General features: G+C 47.0%; 1 protein-coding gene across 4 annotated transcripts in view; it reads left to right on the top strand.

The window, feature by feature from the left end:
* LOC116948594 (uncharacterized) overlaps window positions 1–23,552 on the top strand; it is a 138,888-nt gene that overhangs the window by 54,233 nt on the left and 61,103 nt on the right. For all 4 annotated transcript variants that reach the window (XM_032965407.2, XM_032965406.2, XM_032965408.2 and 1 more), the window contains exons 4-7: window positions 1,877–1,985; window positions 3,686–3,790; window positions 5,488–6,268; window positions 17,148–17,354. In XM_032965407.2, coding sequence (XP_032821298.2) covers window positions 1,877–1,985; window positions 3,686–3,790; window positions 5,488–6,268; window positions 17,148–17,354 — 1,202 coding nt within the window. The remainder of the gene's footprint in view (window positions 1–1,876; window positions 1,986–3,685; window positions 3,791–5,487; window positions 6,269–17,147; window positions 17,355–23,552) is intronic.

Raw genomic sequence — 23,552 nt, forward strand, 5'->3', positions numbered from 1 at the left:
CAACGCCAGTGACGATTATCTGAACGGGGCCTCCCCCTAGGTCGACTCGGCCCCAAATCAGTACCTGGTGTGGTGTGTAAACATCACCGCTTGGGAGACAAAGGCGGCCAGGCTTGGTGCTAGCCACCCACCCCCCCCCCCCTTGTATGTTGTGCCGGCCTTCATAGGTGCCACTCGCCAACAGCACTTTGCCCCCACAGTTTGTTCAAGGCTATGCGGGGGATCTTTATCTTTGTAACAGTGTAGCGGCTATCATCGTGACGACCCGAGTCTAATTCCCCCGCCTCGACTGCCGTCAGCGCAAATTATCTGAACCGGGCCTCTGCTTCCTCTAGGTCAACTCAACCTTAATCGAATACCTGGTGCAGTTTGTAAACATCATCTCTCGGGACATACAAATGGTTAGAGCGCTGCTTTACTAACCCAGTGGACCTTAGTTGAATTCCCAGACACGGAATAAATTGGTGGCAAGTTGCATCTGACTGTCCTGTGGGAGTCCTAGGTCAACTCAACCTTAAATGATGATCTCATATTGTGTATGAATGCCAGCCCTGGTGCTGGCCTTAGCCGGTGCTCGCTAACAGCGCAGGCCCCAGTCAGTGGTGACCAGGCTGAGACCATCAATTCACCCCCACAGCTGAGAACCCGGTTGAATCACAGCCGGTTGATACACCCCAAGCTCGGTGCTCTGCATTACATTATTCTGCTTTACATTGTTCCAAATCCACAGCAACTGCCCCCCGCACGTGTGTAGAGTTCGTGTGTTATTGGCCAAACAGTTTGAGCACTTGCAGTTTCTTTCGGGTGAAGCAGGCGCCGATTGCTTATCTCTGTGGGCTCACAACTGGGTCACCGATAACACGTTGCCTCCTCTGCACACAACAAACAAAGACCCCGTGTAGCCTGAACAGACTGTTGGGGCAAGTGCTGTTAGCGAGTAGCGCCTATGAAGGCCGGCACAGCACACGAGGGGGTGGATGGCCAACACCGCGCCCGGACGCATTTGTCTCCCTCGTGGCGATGTTTTACACACCGCACACCAGGTACTCATTTGAGGCCGAGTCGACCTAGGGAAGGCCTAGGACCGGTTCAAATAATCGTCACTGGTGCTGGCCGTGAGCGTGAATCAAACTCGGGTCGCCGGGTTTAACGCGCAGCACGATAACCGCTACACCACCGCTCCCCTCTGCACACACAAACACGCAAGCGGCCCATCTCTTTAAACTTCTGGCTTGCGCCCTCCACTGGCAGAGTTCGGCGTTCAGCAAGATGTTTTATTGGTCACATGTGGACATGGCACATTATGCGTTGTGATTTATGAATAATACTCGTTGGACGAATGCGTGTTTAAAAATGTATTAACGATTGAATTTGGAAACAAACAAAGAAAACCCTTTATTTAAACGAATATTAACTTTGACAGCCTTCATGCGTAACATTCGCTGCTCGGGAACATTCTGAAACGTTCAGTGTTGATGTTTGTTAAGGCGGCATACCTGAGGCGTGTTATAACAGTGTCACGTTGCGGCGCGGCTGAGTAACCTAACAAATGACAGAGTTGAGGAGTAGTTTATTGGATAAAGGTGGCTCAGGTATAACGGAGTGATTGAAAATGTGCATGGCTGAGTTCAGTGTAAAAAAAAAAATCTAATATGTTCATTCGCTTGGATTATGGTCTTTTTTTTACCAATCTACCAGCAAATCTTGAGTGGTCTTAACAAGTCTCTGAAGAACAATGTTTAGTTAGAAGAACCTTAGTCATACAGGCATTCCCATGGGAAAGATATTACATTGTTATGGCCACATTCCGTCTTCAACAGACCACTCACGAAGGGCCGACCCTGGTTTCCACCGGTCATGTCCCATGTGCCCGCAGGCCCCAAAGGTCTTGGAATCGGCATCCTGGGGAGAGGCCCCAACCCCGAAGAGCAGAATATCCACGTGGCGGCTCTGCTGGACGGAGGAGCTGCCAAGGTGGACGGCAGGTGAGGGGGGAGGTGTTTTTTTTATTTTGGTTTAGGCACTGTTAAAAGGTGGGGCATATTAACCGGCAAAACATATCAAACACTTTGAGCGTTTCTTTTGGGTGAAGCAGAAGCGATGCTCATCACGTCTGCTTCACCACGAACGACCTCGCCTGGTATACAGGAGGTCGTGTGTTCGATCCCGACCCTTGTGCCTATGTATATGGAGTTTGCATGTTCTCCCCGTGGTCACGTGGCTTTTTCTGCGGGTCCTCCGGGTATTCCCTCATTTAGAAACACGCGTGTTAGTGTATTTGACCGATATAAATTTCCCTTGATAAAACCACTTCGTTGAGCTGTCATTTGGGATGGCCAGGTCGCTTATGAAAAAAAGAGCTCTACAGCTCAGTGGGCCTTACCTGGTAAAATAAAATGCAACGCAACTTCCACCAGGGCACGGTGGTGAATATACGCGTTGATGGATCGCGTAAAGATCTGCGAAGCCCTCGCACCAGCCGGGCTGCAAGATGGCAGCACAGCAAATGGGTTCATAAAACCCGTCTCAATGCGTCGATTTTCTCCAGAAACATTGGGTGTTCTGCCACCACACAAAACACTTCTTAAAAGGGGACCGGCCCAAACAACCCAATGTATGGCCCGAGTGAAAAACCTTGAAGAATCGCCGAGGCTTTTCAGGATAAACAATTGACATTACGTGACCTCCTGTGTGCATTGTTGCCTCCAGTGTTCACAGTGGGGAATCCAGAGTTTGTTTCTTATCTCTTTTCAAAAGGTACACGTTACTGAATCATATGCTCACACCGCCGTACATCGCAAAAGAACATTCCTCCTTTCCCCCCTTTTCACTCTCTCCACGCCCATCAAAGTCTGGCTGAGACCACGGCCATGCTTGTGAAAAGTCTTTGTGGCGATTTCGTTTTTTTCGCTGCGATTGTAATCATCAAACGCTTGCCGCACACACAAAAAAAACCCGACTGCTGTTTTTACTTTGCCTGCTCCTCGGCCTTCAACCCGGGATTACTCGGGGTCCCCGGGCTAAAGGCCCTGGTGGTGCTGCCTTTTGACCCCCCCCCCCCCAATAAATCCTTCCGCTTGCCTCATTTTCACGAGCGCGCTTTTTATAAAAAAAAATAAGGAACAACGCATTTTCCGATATTTAAAGGGATTTGCTGATTCCAAGTCACCCTTTTGATGTTGGATATCGCAGCGGTGGTCGAAACCGAGGTCTGTTGAATCACCTTGGTTCGTGGAGCTCCGGATAATTGACGGCGAATGTCACCGCCCATCCCTGGCATTGGGCCGAGATAGGAGCTTCCCTTTTTTTTTTTTAAAGCGCGCAGGTCCGAATCGCGCGTTTAGAGATTGTTCCCTCCGTTAGGTTGGGAAATTCTCCTCCTGAGCTTTCACCCGCAGGCTTGCCAGCTCCCAAAGACAACCGCAGGCAATGCGCGGCAAAAGCCTGCGAGGATAAACGCTCAACCCGCGGCCTCATCCAGAGGGACCACAACTTAGGCAGATCGCCAGGGCGATGTGCTTTGGCTGTTTTTCCCCGTAATGGGTGGGGCAGTACAGGTGAATCATGAACTCTTGCTTCATCGACGGTTCTCTGTCGGAGGTTCGGTGTTGCAGGCCGGGCGTCGCCGCACACCCCTCGAGTGGTTTTCCCGACCTGCCAGCGTGGTGCCGTCTCTCTTGTCCAGGATTGACGTTGGTGACCAGGTGCTGGAGGTGGATGGCGTGAGCCTGGTGGGCATCTCGGAGGAGTTTGCAGGCACCTTGCTCAAGAACACCATCGGCCGTGTCAAGTAAGAAGAAGGGGGGGTTGGGATACCCTGCCACTCGGCGTGGGCAGGAACTTGGGGCCGATGGAGCGGCTGTCTGAATTCCCTGGATTTTTTTTCTGGCTGTCCCTGTAACGCTTTTTCATGGTTACGTATTAAGTGTGATATTCCACAATGCTCTTGGATATCACGGCTGCGTTATGTAGCATCGCTTTAGGTTCAATGCCATGTTAATTGCGCAAATGCTTTACGTCATATTAAGTAGAAACTATTTAAGATGCTTACAAAGTAAGACGCCAACGGTCGAATGTGCTTAGCGATTCTGCGCAAAATAAAGCTCCCATCGGTGAAAGAGACGTGCCCATTTTCGCATCCTGGGTTTTACAAAGATCTCCCGCGCTTATTGGAATCCTGACAAAACATCCATCACTCGTCCCGTGAAAAGCTTTTAAAGTGCGGCTTATGTTGGTCGCCTGAATGGGCTCGGGGGTTCTGCGCCGGGCCTTTAGTGCCCGCTGCCAGACGCATTAACTCCAGCTGGGCCTGTTTGCTCAGGAGCCACGGGGCACGCTCTCTCCGCGAGACGCACGCGCACATATTAATCAAGCGGTTGAATAAAAGCCGGGGCTCTTGCCAGCACCTTTCCAGTGCGAGGGCTCAATCAAGAGTGGGGTGGGGGAGGGGGGGTGCAGAATAAACTGGCAATGAGTTCGTTCCCAAGCCTCGGCCCCTGTCTGACGTCATTTGGCAAAGTGGCGTGCCCGTGCTCTGGGAGGTGATCGCAAGGCACGGCTCTCGCATGAGATAGCGGAGCGCGCACGCTCTCACTCTCTCTCTCTCTTTCCTGCACCTGAGCTATACTCTCTCCCGTAACCAAAACGCTGTTGCCAAAACGTTTGACCTGTGGGTTTTTTTAACACGGTACCATGGGGGATGCTGCCCCCTTGGGTGTGTATCGGTTAGCGCACCCGAACTTGCAACACGGAGGTTACCAGTCCGATGTGCGTCTCCTGGCGTCGAAACAATGGGGGCACGTTTGTTACATCCCCCCACCTGTGTCGACCCAGCTGTGTAAATGGGTACAGCAGCATAGCTCGTTGTTTGGCAAGTCACGTGTGGTGGAGTAAAGTGTGGGTACTCCAACTTCTTCCCAGTTGTCTGGCCAGCATGGTTGGGAGGAGATGTTCACTTCCTCGCCGGGTATACAGGAGGTTGGCTGTTCCATATTTGGAGTTTGCATATTTCCCCCGCGGTTGTGTATATTTTTCTCTGGTTCCTCCAGTTTCTCCCTGCACATTTAGAATCAACGTGCGTTTCGGGTATTTGGTTACTGCTGTCAATTTTAACATGATGAGCCACTTCGTTAAGCTATCATTTGTGGCCAGGTCGCTTCTGAAAAAGCGCTGTATAGCTCAGTGGGCCTTACCTAGCAAAATAAAACTAGTTTAGTTTATAGTTGAATAGTTTAGTCTAGAGCATGCTCTAGTGGCGACACTTCCGCCAGCAGCGGTGTGAGTGAGCAATTGCAGGGCTGCACCTTTTACCTTGTACGTGTCTTCGTCTTGGAAGTGACCGTACTTTTAAAAAAAACTCTTCAGTTTTTCACGACCTTAAAATTGCGTGAATGCCATCAAACCATAAAATGGCACGTATGTTTTAAAACACCGATGAAGTGCCATTTGACCTCCAAGTGAAATTGCTTTTTTGTTTATTTCTTGTAGATTGCTCATTGGCAGGCAAAAGTCTGCTGCAACCAAGCCCAAAAGTCCATTGGCTCGGGAGGCTCTGCACGAGGAGCCAGAAAAAAAGAAGGAAGCTGAGCAGAAAGCGACAACAAAGGTTTTGGAACAGCAGGCCGTCCCAGAGCAGTTAGCAGAACCAAGAATCAGGTTTCCAGGGATTATAAATGTGGAGCACGATCAAATAAAAGCAGACCTCTCTAATCTGCGCCAGCCGCCAAGCGTGCAGGAGGTGCCAAGTGCAGAGCTGGGCTGGCACAGGTTGGAGGAGTCGGAGATTAGCGTAAAGCAGTTGCCAGGTGTGTTCCAGCCACAGGTGGTAGACCACAGGGAAATCGTAGAACCAGGCACAGCTGAGCAGGTGGCCCCAGAGGAGCACACAGCAAATGAACAGATTGCCAGCAACGCTGCAAGCGATTTCCACGACACGCGTCAACCCCACCTTGCGGTTTGTCCAGTGGCCACGTTTGACTATGAGCAGCCCAGCACCGTGGTCACGGAGGAGGCCACGGAGAAGAGCAGCACGGTGAGCTGCACGTCGCAGATTCCGCTTAGTTTCAGCGAGTCCAGCTTTGGGACGAGTGTCCTAAAAAGCGAACGAGCGGCGCTTGTTCCCCAGCCGATTCCTTGCGACGATTTCCCATCTCTTCTCGGAGGCTTGAAGCATGCAGCTCGGCAGGAACCAGAGCACGAGGCAGTTGAGCAAGACGTGCGAGGCCGAGATGAAGACTCAAATCTGGAACACCAGACAAAATACGTGCAGGTGAGACTGGATGCACGTGTGGGAGTATATTTTAGTGAGCAAATTATGTTGTGATAATTGCTTACTTGGAATGCACAACTATATGAATGATAAGTTTGTGTTTTTATTATGAACCTTAGATTTTACATTTTTAATTTCGTTTTAATACAACGCTGAGCATCTGCTGCCTGTTTTTCTAGGTCTAAGGTCATTGTGTCATCATTGTATTATTTGTTCTTAGAACGTTATGCGCTGGAAGGTTTTGGTGAAATGGATATTCAAGAGCTCAAATTCCACGAAATATTAACACGATCCGTTCAACACGTTCGGCTATTTATTCGTCAAGATTTGCATAGTGTTTGTCATAACACATTTGACTATTGTTGTTGGGAGGGAAAGTGCTTTAGCTAATACATGTTTAAGTGTTTACTTTGTCTTCTTCGATGTGTGTGTCACAGTGAGTATATTGTGAATGTATTGACATCGCCAGTGTACTCCTTTGCAATATGCAGCAAGCATCTGGAAATTTGATATAAAACAAATGTTCCCGCTTGACACACTAGAAAAGTTATCAAAACGCATTCCCACGTGATTAAACAAGAGTATTGGCTGGGCCTGTTGAATGTAAACAAATGATTACTTATCAAAAACAAACATGAGAACAGGACATTTTTTGAAAGTGAAGACTTGAAAAAAGCATTTAAAAATACTTTTAAAGGCTTCACTTTAAAGTTCGGGTGCTTACTGTATTATCAATGCTCGTGTATTTATTTAGAGCGAAAGCTTTGCCGAGTGGCCCTTGAATTCCATTCTAGATGGAAACAGACGGTCATTTTAACATTTTGTTATTCACGGTGAAATGTCCAAGTCAAATCTATTTGTTGTTACTCCCATCTGTAATGGGATCGTGGATTCGATTTCACCAACACAAGTCTGGGGCAGGAGATTTATTTTTTCTCTCTCTCTCAAGTCCAGGGGTTAAAAGTGCTCCCTGCGGGGTCACGGTCATTGGATGTCAAGAAGCCAGTCCCCCTTCATCACCCGTGGGCCCCTTCTTCCCAGGAGGCATTTCTTTGCCTGCTGGGCATCGTAAGGATCTTGACGTGATAGGACGTGCATAAGGAGGTGGTGATAGGCACATGCTAAGGGAGAGCACGTAGGGGCAGAGGGTGGGTTCCCTACACGGCCATTTCCTCGGTGTTAAAAAAAGTGTGTCGAGATGAACGCGAGGCTCGGAGAGGGCGAGGGAGGATGAGGCAGGAATGATCATTGATGCCTCTTCACCGTGGTCACCACAGGGTGGCACTGTTGCCTCTGTTATGTATTTATTTATGCATATTGAACTTTTTTCGCACTGTACGTAGCCAACCGTGCTAATCGGAGTGCGTGGGGGAAGGACAGCAAACGAAACAAAAAGCAGTTATGATCAAATGAGTTTTCAATCTAGATTTAAAAGTGCATAGCTCCGGTGGCCTCCTAATATGGGAAGGAAGGAGCGTTCCAGATAGCCGCAGAAGCGCATCTGAAAGCGCGTAAAGCCACTGCGAGAATGGCCGGAGTTCGCGTGATGGTTCATGCTCCTTGACGAGATCAGCAAGGTATTGTGGTTCATTTGTGGCAAGCACCTTGTGTGTATACCGAGTGCAACCTTAACGTCTATAAAAAAAAAACTATGAATGTTTGAGCAAGTGTCAGAATACGCACTAAACGTCATGACGCCTCAGCGAGGTTTGGCGCATTCAAATAAGAGTTGCGAAGTAATTATATTTATATTGACAAACGTGTTTTATAGAATATTACTTTGATTGATGAGAATAAGACATTATTAACATTGTACATTTTAATAGTGTACACTGTTTTTTTTAATGCGAAGAACCAACTAAAATAAAGCATTGGAAATATTATTGATCAATAGCAAACAAAATATTTGATTGATGTTAAGGGCGGAAATAACACCTCTGTAGCAGAGATTTGGTCTGTTCTGACCTGTCACTCACAAGCCTCATTGTGGTCCCATTTTGCCCCAAGTGTTGTACTCGGTGACAACCTTTGCAGGTTGCAGTGTTGACACTATCAACGACGTCCTTAGGGCTTTAAAGATTCCCCGTGCTTGAGTGGCGGTTTATAAAAATTGCACTGAGCATCATTATTTTTTTTCCAAATAACTTTATAATTAGCGAGTGCGAGCCGGCAGGGTGAATTGTGTAAGAGCAGGTTGTTCCTTCTGGGAATTGCGCTTTTACCAGTGGCGAGATGTTAACTACCTCGCCTGGTATACAGGAGGTCGTGGGTTCGATCCCGACCCTGACGCCTGCTGCTGTATATTTGGACTTTGCGTGTTCTCTCCTCCCCGTGGTCGTTTGGATTTTTCTTCGGGTCCTCCGGATTTCCCCTCGACATTTAGCAACGTGCATTTATAATATTTGGCTGCTAGAAATATCCTCATGGTAAAGCCACTTTGTTGAGCTATCATTTGTGATGGTCAGGTCGCTTCTGAAAAAGACCGATAGAGCTCAGTGGGCCTTCCCTGTTAAAATAAAAAATAGTTTCAGTATTTTATTTCTTTTTTTTAAGTTCTAAAAAGGTACATTAAGAGCATCTCGTTTAGTACTCGTACATGTTATTTAGACTGAACAAAGCCATCGGCAGACTTTTACTCAGCACCATGACGCACCACGCCTTCTTAATGAAGCCTGGCGATGTTTGCTGCCAAGCAAAGAACGCTTAACCGAAGCTGGAGTTCACTGCCGAACTATTTTGGGCTTAAAAGTGGGCGGGTGGCTCTTCTGCATCAGCATAATACGTTTAAAAGCTCTCGTACTGTTGTTGGGATCTTCGTGGATTTCGTTTTGAGGATTGATATGGGTGGAATTTACGAGCTGTTACTAAATTCACGCTAAATGCTTCAACCCACGCATGCACTACAAGTGTCCCCCCCCCACCCCCAGTATTGCAGAAATATTAAATCGTGCAAGTTGCGCGTTTGAGTAATCGCTGTTCAAAATGGATTTAATAAATGCAAATCAAGGGTGGGGAAAAAAATCTATCATCGGAATAATGGAATTGGGAGTGGAGTGTGCAAGAGGGTGGGAAATGAATTATCGGGCACAACACGATTGCTTCCTTCTTTTACAACATGCATGGTTATCGTTCGGATGCCGTAAAGTGCAAAATTATTTACAGGTTTTGGCATCTGCACTGCGCCCTTTTGATGTGGTTTAATTTAAAATCTTCAGTCGGCTATAAAACTATTCTGTTGGAGGCCATCAACTAACCCCAAGTCCCACACACACACACATCTCCTGCGTGAGATCACAATCTCGCGTTTACTATAATGGGGTGATTTCTCTGTGTCACCTGCCTCTCCACGCTAGCTTCCACAATGGACATTTAAATAACAATGAATCCCCAAACATGGTGTCGTGTGCTTTTGAAATTGGTATTACCTTTGTCTATTAGTAATTCAAACATTATTTTACAGCCTTTCGTCACCCTACCGACAAGACGAAGGGCTTGCCACACCATACGAGTAATGGAGAGTTGTTTAACCATACGGAATCATGCAGGCCAGTGCGAGTTGGCGAATGAGGGCCCAGAATTGGTTCAGATACCACTCACCCTTGATGTTCGCTGTGGCTGGGAATCCAACTCTGGATGCTGCGTTTATCGTGCAGGTCGCCAACCGGTCCACCCGCCCACCACTCCACCTCCGCAACATGTATTGTGAATCATCCCAAACGTCGTAGCGAATGCTGTGTGCGACGACGCCTCTTCCCCCAAGTCCTGGTTAATTGCCTTCGCGGGATGTGGAGGTTGCTGTGTGTGTCCTTGTGTGTGTGTCCTTGTGTGTGTGTGTCCTCGTGTGTGTGTGTCCTCGTGTGTGTGTGTCCTCGTGTGTGTGTGTGTCCTCGTGTGTGTGTGTGTGTCCTCGTGTGTGTGTGTGTGTGTGTCCTCGTGTGTGTGTGTGTCCTCGTGTGTGTGTGTGTCCTCGTGTGTGTGTGTGTCCTCGTGTGTGTGTGTGTCCTCGTGTGTGTGTGTGTCCTCGTGTGTGTGTGTGTCCTCGTGTGTGTGTGTGTCCTCGTGTGTGTGTGTGTGTCCTCGTGTGTGTGTGTGTGTCCTCGTGTGTGTCCCACTTGATGCGCATGAAAACAGCCACGCTCTTGGCACCGAGTCGTGCTGTGTATGGTGACCTGCAAAGGGAAGGTGGGCAGGGGGGGGGTGTGAATTAGCGATTGCTATTGTTTGTCTGGAACAGGGTGGCTGCTGGGAATGCGTGGGTACCTGCGGAGGGTTGATTGGGTGGTGATGCAGGGGGAGAGGGGGGTGCAATAAGGGAGTGCGGGGGAGATGATTGGAGGGGTTATCCATGAGTAGGGTTGGAGAACAGCAGAGAGGCGCGCTGCTAGGATGTGGAGGGGTTTGAGTTTGGAGGGAAGAGGGTGAGCAGCGGTTTTACGTGACAAGCAGTTTAATTGTAGATTCAAAAAAGGATAGCTGCCGCGATGGATCGTTGTGTTTCTAAAATACATCTTGGGTTAAGCGTTCACACACACACACCTACTCTCACTTAAGTAGTCGGCCGGTTATTTTTTATTGTTTTTGTGAGTTGTGGCGAACACTAATTAAGAAATATCACGAAGTAGGAAGTTGTGTTTCCGTGGTTATATTACACTTTGTGTCCTTTAGGCCTTTCGGTAAATCTTCTTTGGTTCTTTCGGTAAAGTCACATAGAATGAGAATAAAATAATAAATTGATAAAATAAAATAACACAATAATATTCTCACGACGTTTCGGCCACAACACAAGCGGCCTTCATCAGGTGAAGGGACGAGACTGTCTGGTAGACTTTGTGTCCTTTGGGCCTTTCGGTAAATCTTCTTTGGTTCTTTCGGTAAAGTCACGTAGAATGAGAATAAAATAATAAATTGATAAAATAAAATAACACAATAATATTCTCACGACGTTTCGGCCACAACACAAGCGGCCTTCATCAGGTGAAGGGACGAGACTGTCTACAGGGACGAGACTGTCTACAGTCTGTGTTGTGGCCGAAACGTCGTGAGAATATTATTGTGTTATTTTATTTTATCAATTTATCATTTTATTCTCATTCTACGTGACTTTACCGAAATAACCAAAGAAGATGAATCATTGCAGTCACGAAAGCTTTTAATCGAAAAAATCCTTTCGGTAAAGTCACGGAGATGATTCAAAGAAAATAACAAACAAAAAAACTACGTCTACGTGAACCATCTACGTGACTTCACCGAAAGACCCAAAGGAATATGAATTCCTGCAGTCACGAAAGCTTTCAGTCAAGATTTAACACTTTTTGTGTCGTTGAGCACTCGATCAAGCTGCTTACTGGCTGGGTTGGAAAAACCGTGTTCACAAAGTGGAGCCCCGCGTTCCCATTGCGCCCCCTACTGGGCCTACCGCGGTAGGGGGGGTGCAGGGGATGGTGCAATGGGGGTCGATTGGCAGGCGGTCCTGGAGGCAAGAGCTCTTGCGTAAATGGAGCCCACAAGCTTTTACCCGGGCCACGCTTGCTTGGAGCCAACTGTGTCACCACGAACTCAACGCAGCACTGGGATGCACTTGTCAGTGGCGTTCCTTACGCTGACCGTGTTGTTTTTTTATATATGAAAGCACATGGGTACAACATGACAGAATTGAAATATTTTCGCTTGGGATAACCGAACCTCACTCAGCATTCTTGAACCCTGTTCGTCAAAAACCAAAGCAAGCTCACCTTCCTAGCCCCAAACCCTCGGCTTTGTCGGGTAGGGAGAGGAAGGGTGGTGGGAGCGGTGTATCGGGAAGGGGCTGCGCCACAACGCTTACATTGCGTGGGAGGAACACGGATCCCGGCCCGTGCTGCTGATCCTGGACCGCAAGTGGGTTGCTCCCGGGCAGCCGTACCCGGGCACCAGTGGTCATGGAAACGCAGCGATGGAGGAGGAGGAGGAGTACCGCTGTGTGACGCTGCACGCAAGTTCTTTCGCACGTGCTCCGTGCTCAACTGAACCGTGGGCTCAGTGGCTGGGACACCCTCAGGGGTGCTGCCTTTAAAAGCCTTCTCCGCTGCAAGGAAGGGTTCCTGTGGAGTGGTTGTTGGACACGGTCTTTTTTAGCTTCATTACTCTCGCGGGCCAGTCCAGAGTGTTTGCCGCGAGGCCCCCGCGGCGTTGAGCCGGCATGCTTTACGGCCGTGTGTCGCGTAATCCCCACTTGTGGAGTCGCTCCATGATTTGTATTGCCACATCGTTTTTTTTTTTTACGAAGTGTTTGTATATTTTGAAGGCAGGGCTGGGCTGGGCTGTGCTTGGCTGAGCTCGCCGACGCAGCTTTAATTCAGGCTGAATGGTTATCTCTGTCGGAAATTAACCGTCCAGTGTTTCAGCGCGTCGCCGGCATAATGGGTGAAGATAAAAATCGTAGCGTAAGGCCAGCGGCTTTACGGGACGTCGTGCGGGACTGTCGTCTTTCAGTTATTTGCATGCTAATGACGTTGTGAGGCCGTCGAGAATGAAAAACGATCTTGAGTGCATTATGTTCGTCCAGCCCACGGACTTGTGTTGAAGGTGTACAGCGTTGCAGCTATTAGGTGCAACAGAAATAATTATATGGCCGCGTACGGCTCCTCGATGTGTTTTTTTGGGTCGTGCCGCACGTCGTTCAGCACGTTGCCTGGATGTGAAACTCCCGAGGAAGCTGTCAGCACGTGAAGCGAAAACGTTAAATGTCTTGGCAAAGAACACGTCCGTAAAGCAAGAACACGCAATCGGAAAGCGATGTAGAGAGCAAGCCCGAGAGTTGTTTCTGATCGATCCTTTAGAATATAACACTGTTGTTTTGCTTGCTGTGTCCGAGCTCCAGAGTTTTATTTGTTTGTTCTGAGGAGAACGGAAGAAATGTGAGATTTAGTGGCCCTAAAATGTATCTTTGTCGTGTTTTATAGCATTTCCCAAAATATATTCCTTTTGACTGGCAAAAAGCAGAGGCATTGATTTTCTGTGATGAACCACACGGGCCGCGTGACCCCGGGGCCATGCATGGGGCTCCTCGTGTGCTCAACCCATGACCCCTGACCCCACGAGGCTCTCTTTGAGCAGGGCTGTGAGCTTGGGTTCTCATTGAGAGCTGAAATTCATCTTTATGGGCTCAGCTCCAAAAACATTCATAATGAGTGAGCACTACCCTATTCTGCAATACAGAGGTCGCCGTGTTGATCTCCCAGCGCGGCAGCTGAAGCAACGGGGTTAAGCTTCTTAAATCTTCCTCTGGCCACCCAGCGGTACGGGTATGCCGCACTGAGTCGATGAGCGGGTCCCGTGTGGTGGTGTAAAGTGTGGGTACTACAACCTGTTCCCAGACGTCTGGCCAGTGTGGTCGAGTGGGAAGAATGCCCTCTGGAGTGGGCTCGCTAGAGCTCCCTCTAGCGCGGGGTCCCTTCCACCAGCAATGGCAAAAATGTGGCCTTTTCATTGGTTGGCGACGTCGCATGAAGCACAGTTTTCATTTCGAGGCCGGCTTCATTGAGAGCCGTTTTCCTCGGTGTTCCAATCTGGTAATCACACTTTGCTTCATTATTACCACAGCCTAACGTACATAGCTGGAACGTTATGGAAAACATAAATAACGCTCCATAATAGAGGGTTTTTGTTGGGTTATATCGTGTAAAAATAAACGTGTCGTTAAACCCACCACCACCCCAACACAGCCAATTACTCAGGTTTGTCACGTAAACAAATCATGACAATTAGTTACTAGTACAGCACACCGGTGTGTTGGAGAGTAAACCCACAACATTTACAATTCGAGGACAACGTTTCGCCAGTAATTACAACCAGCTTCATCAGATGACAGCCAGAGTAAAAACACTTTGCAACCTATGCTTGCGAGTGCTGAACCAATGAAGATCACGATTTCTATGACGAAATTCAGCCATGAATTTTTGCCGGTATGAGGCAGGAAGACGTGAAGGCTAAAGCTAACAGTAACCCACGGGGTCCACTTTTTATTTTGCAAACGTGGTTACATTTGTGCGAAACAGACACAGTGACTGAGGATTGTTGTCCAGGTATCCGAATCGGTTCTATTTATGCAACGTGTGGTACTGTACGTTCATGCATCTGCTGGAATAAGGTGAAGGCACAAGCCCTTTTCACCTGACAATAAAATACTCTACATGTTATATGCAGATATACACAGTGTGCGTTTTATAGGTTTTCATCCATAAAAATCTAATAGCTTCTTCGACAATAACAATGAGTGTGTCCTCTTCAGCTCTGTTTTGGTGCTAAACCCAGCAGCGCTCGCTACCTGGACCAAAAATCCGCAGACGCGTCTCTGTTTTCGCACACAAAAATGTAACCACGTTTGCAAAAGAAGAATAGCGTCTCCCCGTGGCTTTCTGTTGGCCCTAGCCTTCATATCTTCCTGCCTGATGCCACAAAAAAATCATGGCTCAATTTCCTCAAAGACATCGTGAAACCTCATAGGTTGTGCCATGTTATTTATGTTTTTCCATTAACAATCCAGCTATACGTTATACTGCGCTAATGATTAGGCGCAGTAATGTGATTCGGGCAGGTTTGGTTCCTTAGTCTCCCAAGTGAAGACCTTTTCAGCTCTAATCCTGTTCCACCTCTTAGACACACACACACACATACAGAGTAGAGATGCTCATGCAAGTGCTTTTGGAGGACACGATATCAGTTCTGGGCCATATCAATAGAGACATTGTACAAAAAAAATCAACACATTTGTCAGTAACACTAACCCTAAAACGGAAGAGATATAAAATAGGCGATGTATGGGGCAATTACTTTTCATAGCAGAAGACGTTTTTCGGCAATGGCCACTTTTTTCTTATGATGAAGGAAAATTTCACGAAACTCCGTTTGTTAAATATTTCTTCCTTTCAGGGACCGGGTTATTGACGAACGTTTTAGGTTTCTGTTGTTACGTGTGCTAATGTACAACCGCTAACGCGCTGTTGTAGTTTGTATTTGTTTATTTTTCATTTTGTTTGTGCCAGTACGAAACTGATCATTTTCATCCACTGATTACTTGCAATGTTTATATCAGGGCTGTTCTATAAATTAGACAACCTCAGTAAAAATTTGAATTCCATCTTACCAAAAACATATGGGGTATCGTTTTGAAATTTGTTTTATTACATTTGGAATAAACCAATGTTGTGACAGAGAAGAAACTGAATGCACCATCACGGCATGGATGAAGGAACCAGTTTGTCTTAGTACGTCCGACACCGCGGTATTTTACGAGCATTACCTCCCTCGTCACGAATTGTGGACAAATAATTTATCTCACAATCGCAGTCCCGATTCATTGACATTCCATGCCTGAGCGAAAATCCACTTAATTTTTATACCAACGTTTCACCACATCACAGACGCATTTCACAGTGTACATCTGAATTTGTGGGAAGGCGCATAAGCGGTAACGTTAGAGTCAGGAAATTAAAAAATAATTAGCACCCATGGCAGCATTTTAAATTACAGAACTGACGACAACAATTCCCGTTCTCAGCTTTAAATGGCTTTGTAACGTATTGCGAATTTGATCGTTATTCTCTCGACCAAACTGACATCAGCAGCATGAATATTATCTTGCTAGGGCTAGGATTGGCGTTTTTCGGATGCTTTCAGCTGATGTGATAACAACTTGAGTGCCAATATCCTGAGAGGAAAACACCAGGTCAAAGTTACACCCAAAGAACACCAACTCGGTATTGCGTAATGCTCGCAACTTTAAAACAGGTTATATAATTATTGTTGATTTAAAGCTTTCGTGACTGCAGGGATTCATATTCTTGGTTCTTTTGGTAAAGTCACGTAGAAGGGAAACAACAAAATAATAAAAATATAAAACAATACAATTCTCACGACGTTTCGACTGCAACACAAGCAATCATCATCAGGTGTGAAAACCACAGCAAGAAAATTTGAAAAAAGTGGCGTTTTTTTTAACGTCAGCTGTGGTTTTCACACCTGACGCTGATTGCTGGTGTCGCAGTCGAAACGTCGTGAGAATTGTATTGTTTTATATTTTTATCATTTTATTGTTTCCCTTCTACGTGACTTTACCGAAAGAACCAAGAACATATAATTCTTGTTAAGCGCAGCTCGAGTGTCTCTTAAGTTGGCCCCTTTACCCCACTGCTGGCCCTATTAAGCGCGGCCCCAGTGTTCGATGAGGACACAGATGAGGGATTTTATTTACTGGGGGGAGGGGGTTGTCGAGGTAGCCGGGCGTGCGAGAGAAGCCAGCAATCGACACGCCTAGCAGAGCAATCAAGTGCTTGCTCCCAGCGGCACTTGCATTGACACGGTCAGCCGCGAAAGATGGAACGCTTCAAAAGCTCGGAACAGAACTGCATTGTGGTGTCAGGCTCTCTTCAATGATTTCCAACGGAGGTTGAATGTGTTTATTCGTAGGTTCTCTCTCCATCTGTGTGACCATCCGTAACGCCGGGATTGCGGTGGGGGGGGGGGGGGGGGTTGAAAATGATAGTTCCTTTAAAAATTAGAATTTGTGAAACAAACAAAAGTAGAAATATGGTTTTGTTATTAAATAACTTCCCTATTTGAAAACTGTCCAAATTGATCGAAGGGTTGCTCAAAACGTGCTGGTACACACAAGCACAACAATGGCCATTAGCAAATGTGCAAACACGTTTGTGCATTTGTGTTACAGAGTTCACTTTACAGAAGCCACGCATATGCATTATTTATTCCAACGTGTAATACATCTCCCTTTGCCAGGTGACTTCTGTGCAATTGTTAAACCTGCACAACCATAACGTTGTAAGAGCAACAAAATACATGGGCCTCCCTCTGAGGATTCGCTTGCGCTGTCTGTTGCGAGCAGGCCTGGGGCTTACATTCGGTGGGAGACGAAGAGGAGGACGATGACAGTGCCGCAGAGCCGGAAGAGCCGACCGTCCCGCAGCGAGGCGCGCCGGAGAGCCGCGGCGAGCAGCAAGGCTGGGACACGGTGCTCGAGGAGAGAGGGGACGACGGCCAATCAAGCGAGCCTGAGGGTGACAACACCGCCACCAAGTTGCACTTCACAAAGGTGATGCCCGTTATTTCATTTGACGCCTCCTATTCTTGTACGTACGTGCGTATGTTGATCTTCTTTCGCACCGTACGCAGCCAACCGTGCTGATCGGAGGTGCTGGGTGAAGCACAACAAACTAAACACAAAAAGCAATTTCCTGCCACCAGTCAGTTATTCCAGCACCGGGAGCAGGATACAACCCGGCCTTGCTTGATTGTTGCTGTGTATTCAGTGCTGCGTTTCCTATTCATGGCTACCACATTATTATTCAGTCTCTGGTCTTCCTGGTCTTTCCGTTGTTGTATATTAAGTTGGGAAATGTTTTGGCACAAACTGCAGCAGAAGGTGTTTAATTATTTATTTTTGTACATGAACCGCGGAAAATGTTGGTTTACTCTGGAGGTGGCATGTGTTCAGTTAAAATGCAAGTTGCAGCAATGGCGAATAAAAGTAGAACATGTGATAACATATTTATTCAATAAGGTTATGGAATAATTCACTTTTATTGGCAATTTAAAGATGTGGATACAACTCGGGTTTAGCCATCTCAGGCAATGGCAGAGCCAGGATTTTCAGGTAGGGGGGGGCAACCCCTCCAGCAATGAAAAATGATAGGAAAGAAGTAAGTAAGGAGTTGTCCCTTGCTTTTTATTCGACGCGGCAATGGCGCAGCCATCGATCGAGGGTCAAATTCGAACTGTGTATGATCGGCATCGCGCTCGCTTAAGGAGAATGCCTTCAGGGAAGTCATGTACTGTATACACAACTGCGCACAATTCTGTGAGTCACTTATAACCGCTTTGCCGTTACTTATTGCCAATTATGGACTCAGACTATTGTCCTATCATCTCATAGAGTCCCTGGCATGTAATAATGCTACACAGTAGCAGTGGGGGTCGCAAAATGTCGATTTATTAGTAATAAACCCCAGTGATTCGATCGAAATTAGGGATTTCGACCGGATCAATGGGGGGGCACGTGCCACCCCCCCCCCCCCACTGGCTCCGCCAGTGATCTCAGGTGGCACAAACAAATACAATATTTGGTCTTGGCCCATGGAATATGTGTCCTGCCACAACCCGTGGTCTCTCCGTGGAATGTTTTAATGTTCAAGCAATCCGTAAGGGATCATAAAACAGGGCCGTGGAGGTTATAGAAATCATTTGGGTCATCCAACCTGCGCTAGTATATTTTCCAAGATAAATGTAATGCTTCAAAATATGAGGGTAGTTTAAATAATTGAATAAAAAATAAACATTAAAGTGCACTGGTGGTAGATATTCGTCCATCCTGAGCGCTTAACCTACATTTTCAGTTATATTCCATGATTCATTACACTGATGCCCTAATCACACTGTAAAAAAAGTTAATGCTGTAATAAATCTACGTAATTTATGTGGCGGTAAGCTCTAAATGCCCCCTGACATGTGAGAAATTCATGCGCGTTTCAGTACTTCAGGCGTGCGGGCAAATTTTCTAATCCAAGCGTCGCCCGAGTGTGCAGCGAGGCGATCGACCATAAATATCTCACGTAGCCCTCTGCAGTAACGCTCACGCACCTGTGCAGGCACGGCCGGTGACCTGTGCAGGTCACCAGAGTTAGAATGAGATTAGAGGGATGAGGTAGGAGAGTGCGTGGAGGTGAGTAGAGTGAAAAGTAGAGTCTGCTCTGCGATTGCTGTTACCAGCAGGTAGAGAGGTGATGGCTGGATTTTATTTCCCAAATCTGTATGTTTCTTTCCTTGTGCTTGACATCAATTGTGGACTCGGATGTCCTGATTGAACACAAGACATGCTCAAATGGATTTTATGGCTCACGATGGTGTTTCACATCATCCGCATTATGAAATGCGGTGTATTCCACTCGCGTTTTCAGATCCTTTGCTCAGATGCTTTTTTTGTTCATGAAAAAGAAATTGAGTTCGTTGTTGATGGTCAGGATGGATAAAAGTCGGTTGAATTATGCCAACAGATGAAAACTTACCGTTTATAAGAGATATCCGTGTATGAATCGTGGATAAGTAATCATTACGGCTAGATATGCCAGCCGACGAAGTATCTTATCCAAGGAAAGTGATTCTTGATATGCCACGGGCACGGCATCACTGCAATTGAGAAGCGGGCACGCTTGCCCGCGGGCACGCTTGCCCGCGGGCACGCTTGCCCGCGTCTCAAGTGCAGTGCTCGCCGTGCCATGTACAGGTGAAAGCGATGGCTATTGAGCCATCCATATTTTTAAGGGCCTTGTGTGATTCAGTCCGAGATGAGCAACCCAGCACCGGACACAATGGGGGAGGATTAAGTGGCTCGACCTGGCTTTGCTCGTCCAATACCCGTCATTTTTTGAACACGTGTTGTTTTAAATTCAGAACTATAAATACGGAATGTGTATATACTGCATTGGCGGTGGAACATAAGTGCAAAACAAAAACTCAACATATTCGTCAAGAACTGCCCTAAAGGAAAAAAGAATAACAAGTGGTATTTTTGGCAATGGTCCCTTTTCTACTTATTCTCTACTGTAAAGAAGGGCCATTGGCTGTATCGCCGCCTGTTGTTCGACATATGTGTTTTCCTTTTAGGGCAGTGTTCTTGCGGAGCATATTGAGTTTTTGGCAGAAATATGGAAGTAATTTATGGCATTCAGTGGTTAACATTGCACAGCGAATTGATAAAAATGTTTTGAATAGTCTGCAATTAGGCACGTGTGTGGTATTTTTTTTTTAAAGCACCATTTTATGAAACATGTAGAATAAAAATTTCACACATCCAGTGCATTGGTTTAATAATGAATTGAACAAATAATTTGCGAGCATCAGTCTCTAAGCGACCACGATTATTCTGAATATTTACAATTCTGTGCAATCATAACATCGCGTGTCACCCTCCTCCAAGGCCAAAATAAATGTGCAGACATTAACATCGTGCAGGCGTGTACATCTGTGGCATTGAGATTACTCCACTGCGTTTCCTTGGCATATTTTGATACGAGCGCACATATTTTTTTATGGCTCCTTTACATTTTTTTTTATCTGTGTCCCTGACCGCAGTGCCAGACGTACAGTCGCTGGCTTTTCTGCTCCGTTGTGTGTGTCACATGGGGCGAGAGCAGACGCACAGTAAATATTTCCTCGAGTTAAAATTTTACTGCGCTCCTAAAAACAAATGATCAACATTTCTTTTTTTGCACGGGTATCCAGCGCGTTCGTTTTTTTTATATATATGCGATTACAATTCTCAAATAGATGTTTTGCGTTTGGAAGACAAGAGGCGATATCGTATTTACAGATTGCACGTGCCGTACTGTGTGACTGTACCTTGGCGAGCAGTCTGGGCACGTGCAGGGAAAAAGATGACGCCTTGGCAGACCACTGCTGCAGCCTTATCACCAACGGCGTGAATCTATTGGGCTCTCAACAAATGGCTTAGGAATCAATTATTATTGCTTACATTTCTAACGGGACACGTGCACCAGCCGTATGAAATGGATAAACATGTTTCGCAAATGTTCCGGCAAGAAAATGACAATCGTTGGTTGGGTTTACCTTTATTTATTGAATATTTATTTAATATTTCACAAGCACACATTTATTTTGACTTTATTATTGGCGGGCTTGGGCGCTCTTCCCTCATCACTGACCCGTGCGGTGAAGTATGGTAAACAAAAAAAACTCCCATGACCAACATGGTGCTAGTTCGAATTTGTATTAGTTAAAAACTAAATCACGAATCCAAAACGTCAGTTTAACGTCACTGGCCTGCCCTAACGGGAGTAAAGGCTGCATGGTTCTCCCAGGTAAAGCCAACTAAATTTTTCTACAACTATCTACGATCAAACATGGAAGCAAAACTTCCAGCCGAGGATGCTCGCTCGCTGCGCCCAATTGCACAGAAGATTGCCATCTTTTATCAAAACGCCCAGATGCATCCCGGGAATTTCGTTGCTCGCTCAATCCAAGGCAATGAAAGTTAACGAGTTCCTGATCATTATTCAAGTGCCAGATGGCAGTCGCGTCATCGGCACGATATGTGCATGGGCATAGAGCAATGCATCGTATTTAACGGTTCTGTGAAATTACGTAAATTCACCAGAGGGGATAAATCTGTGAATAAATTGAGCAAACAAATATAAAGGGTCAATTTGCGACATCCACGATACTTTTGTGCTTCCCCCCCCCCCCCCTACATTTGCATGAAATGAGAGTGTGAAATGCGCTATATTAACTGGGTGTGTTTCGATCGTGAAAATGTCATCCAAGAGTGGCCATGATAATGTCCTCCATTTTCTCCCGTTTTAAACCGCGGCGCTTAACTTTTCCGCTGCTAAAGTCTGGGATAGGGCTGAGGGGTGCCCCTCGGGAATGTTGTTGTTGATCCTTTGCCAGGGACCTTCCCAAGGCTCGTAACTCTCTCAGGCACACAGCAGCAGGCATCACCGTGCGCACCCCATCGCTGATGGTCCTCCGCTCGTCCTCGCCTCATGATCTGCCTCCCTTACTCTCCACACTTGCACTGGAGACTCCTTGTCCATGAGTAGTCGAGCCCCTTCACCTTGTATGGGGGTGAGGGGGCTGAAAGGGGATAACCCCCCCCCACCCCCCGCTAAAGGCTCAGTCAAATTGATTTCCTACTCACGAGAGGTGCTCACCTCTCATTCACAGGCTGGAGCCAGTGGTGAAAATTCCACAGTGTTACGACAGGTGAAGTCTACCCATAGGAAACCCACCCACCGTTTGACTACTCCACAGAGTGACGTACGTTTTGTGAACCCCAGGAGGGGTGCAGCTTACCCTTCCCGCCGGAACACCGGGCCCGGGTTTTTGCCACCAATTCTTATAGTCAAGCAGAAAAAAAAATGTTGGCACAAAACGTGAGTGATGAAGCAGTGGGCGATGCAGCCGTTTCTTCGGAACACAGCGGGTGAGAGACAGAGCAGGACGCGGGATTGAGGCAAGTAGATCACATCGCTGCCCATTCTGCTTCGAGTAACACTTGTTTATTATCGATTGTGTCGAGCACCCCCCCCCCCCACAACCCCACTGAGTTTTTGTATGGCCCCCTCTTTAACTAAGATCATGTCACAGGTTTGCTAGCCATGTCGCAACATGAATGCAGAAGAAATTTACACGTGCGGAAATTTTTTGCCAATCCACTGCTTGACGAGGGCCTCCTCCCGTGTACCCCTGCGGATCTTTGGGGGTAGAATAATGTGTGGGAAACTAGATGTCGGAGCATAGTATGGTACAATGGATATTGCGACACTGCCTTTTGTTGACACCTTATTCCTGCATCAGCCTACAGCACCTGCTTTATGCGATATGGTCACCCATCAAAGCACTGTCCAGGCTCAAACCTGCTTAGCTTCCGAGATCAAATGAGATCGTCGGGCACGTTGCCTGATAATCTTTCATTTGTAAGTATTAATTGCCAAAGATAAAATTTAGCTCTCACTACTTTTAGTTATTTTATCATGTCGGTGGGGGCCTTATGTTGTTGGTTATAGCAGCAGCAGCATCGTTGTTTGTTCAGAGTCTTGAGATGGTGTGGTTTTTTTTTGTTTCCCCGACCGACACTCGTGGTGGGCTACGACGAGAGGCTAGTGACCTGCAATGTTGACGCACGTACGCGCTCGCAAAACGATCCTTAAGGCCCATTAGTGGAGGGATCCCTGTGTGTGAGTGGGCGCGCGCATGTGCGCGCGTGTGCTCAGGCGGCCGGATGTGGCGCTGGGCCCCCCATTGGTGCTCGCTAACAGCACTTGCCCCAACGGTCAGGTTCAAGGCTATACGGGAGATCTGTGTCTTTTGTGTGCACGTGTGCGCCGGATGCTTATTGCAGCGCTTGGTACCGTCGCGTAATGCACCCCGGCTCCAATCCCGCCACAATCACAGACTCGCCGCTCGTTCGAGAATTGCCTGCGCTGTGTTGCCTCAAGTGTCCGTCTATCGTCGCCGATAATTAACTGCTGATGATTTTTCCATGAATTTAAAACTGTGGAAATATGTTAGACCGTTAGATGAAATAAGATGCCGCCTTTTTTCTACGTGGGTTTTTTTTTACTAATCTTGCACGGGTGAGCTTCACGAACAGCGTGGAGAATGTGGTCAGTATCATGCACTGAAATGCTTTCTCATTTCCTTGTCCACATAGACGGGAGCTGTGGACAGGCCACATTATTGCATTGTTATTGTCGACACAATTGCACAACAGCAT

Source organism: Petromyzon marinus, chromosome 34 (genome assembly GCF_048934315.1).
Source record: "Petromyzon marinus isolate PM22_M1 ecotype Great Lakes invasive population chromosome 34, UKy_Petmar_22M1.pri1.0, whole genome shotgun sequence".
Taxonomy (NCBI): Eukaryota; Metazoa; Chordata; class Hyperoartia; order Petromyzontiformes; family Petromyzontidae; genus Petromyzon; species Petromyzon marinus.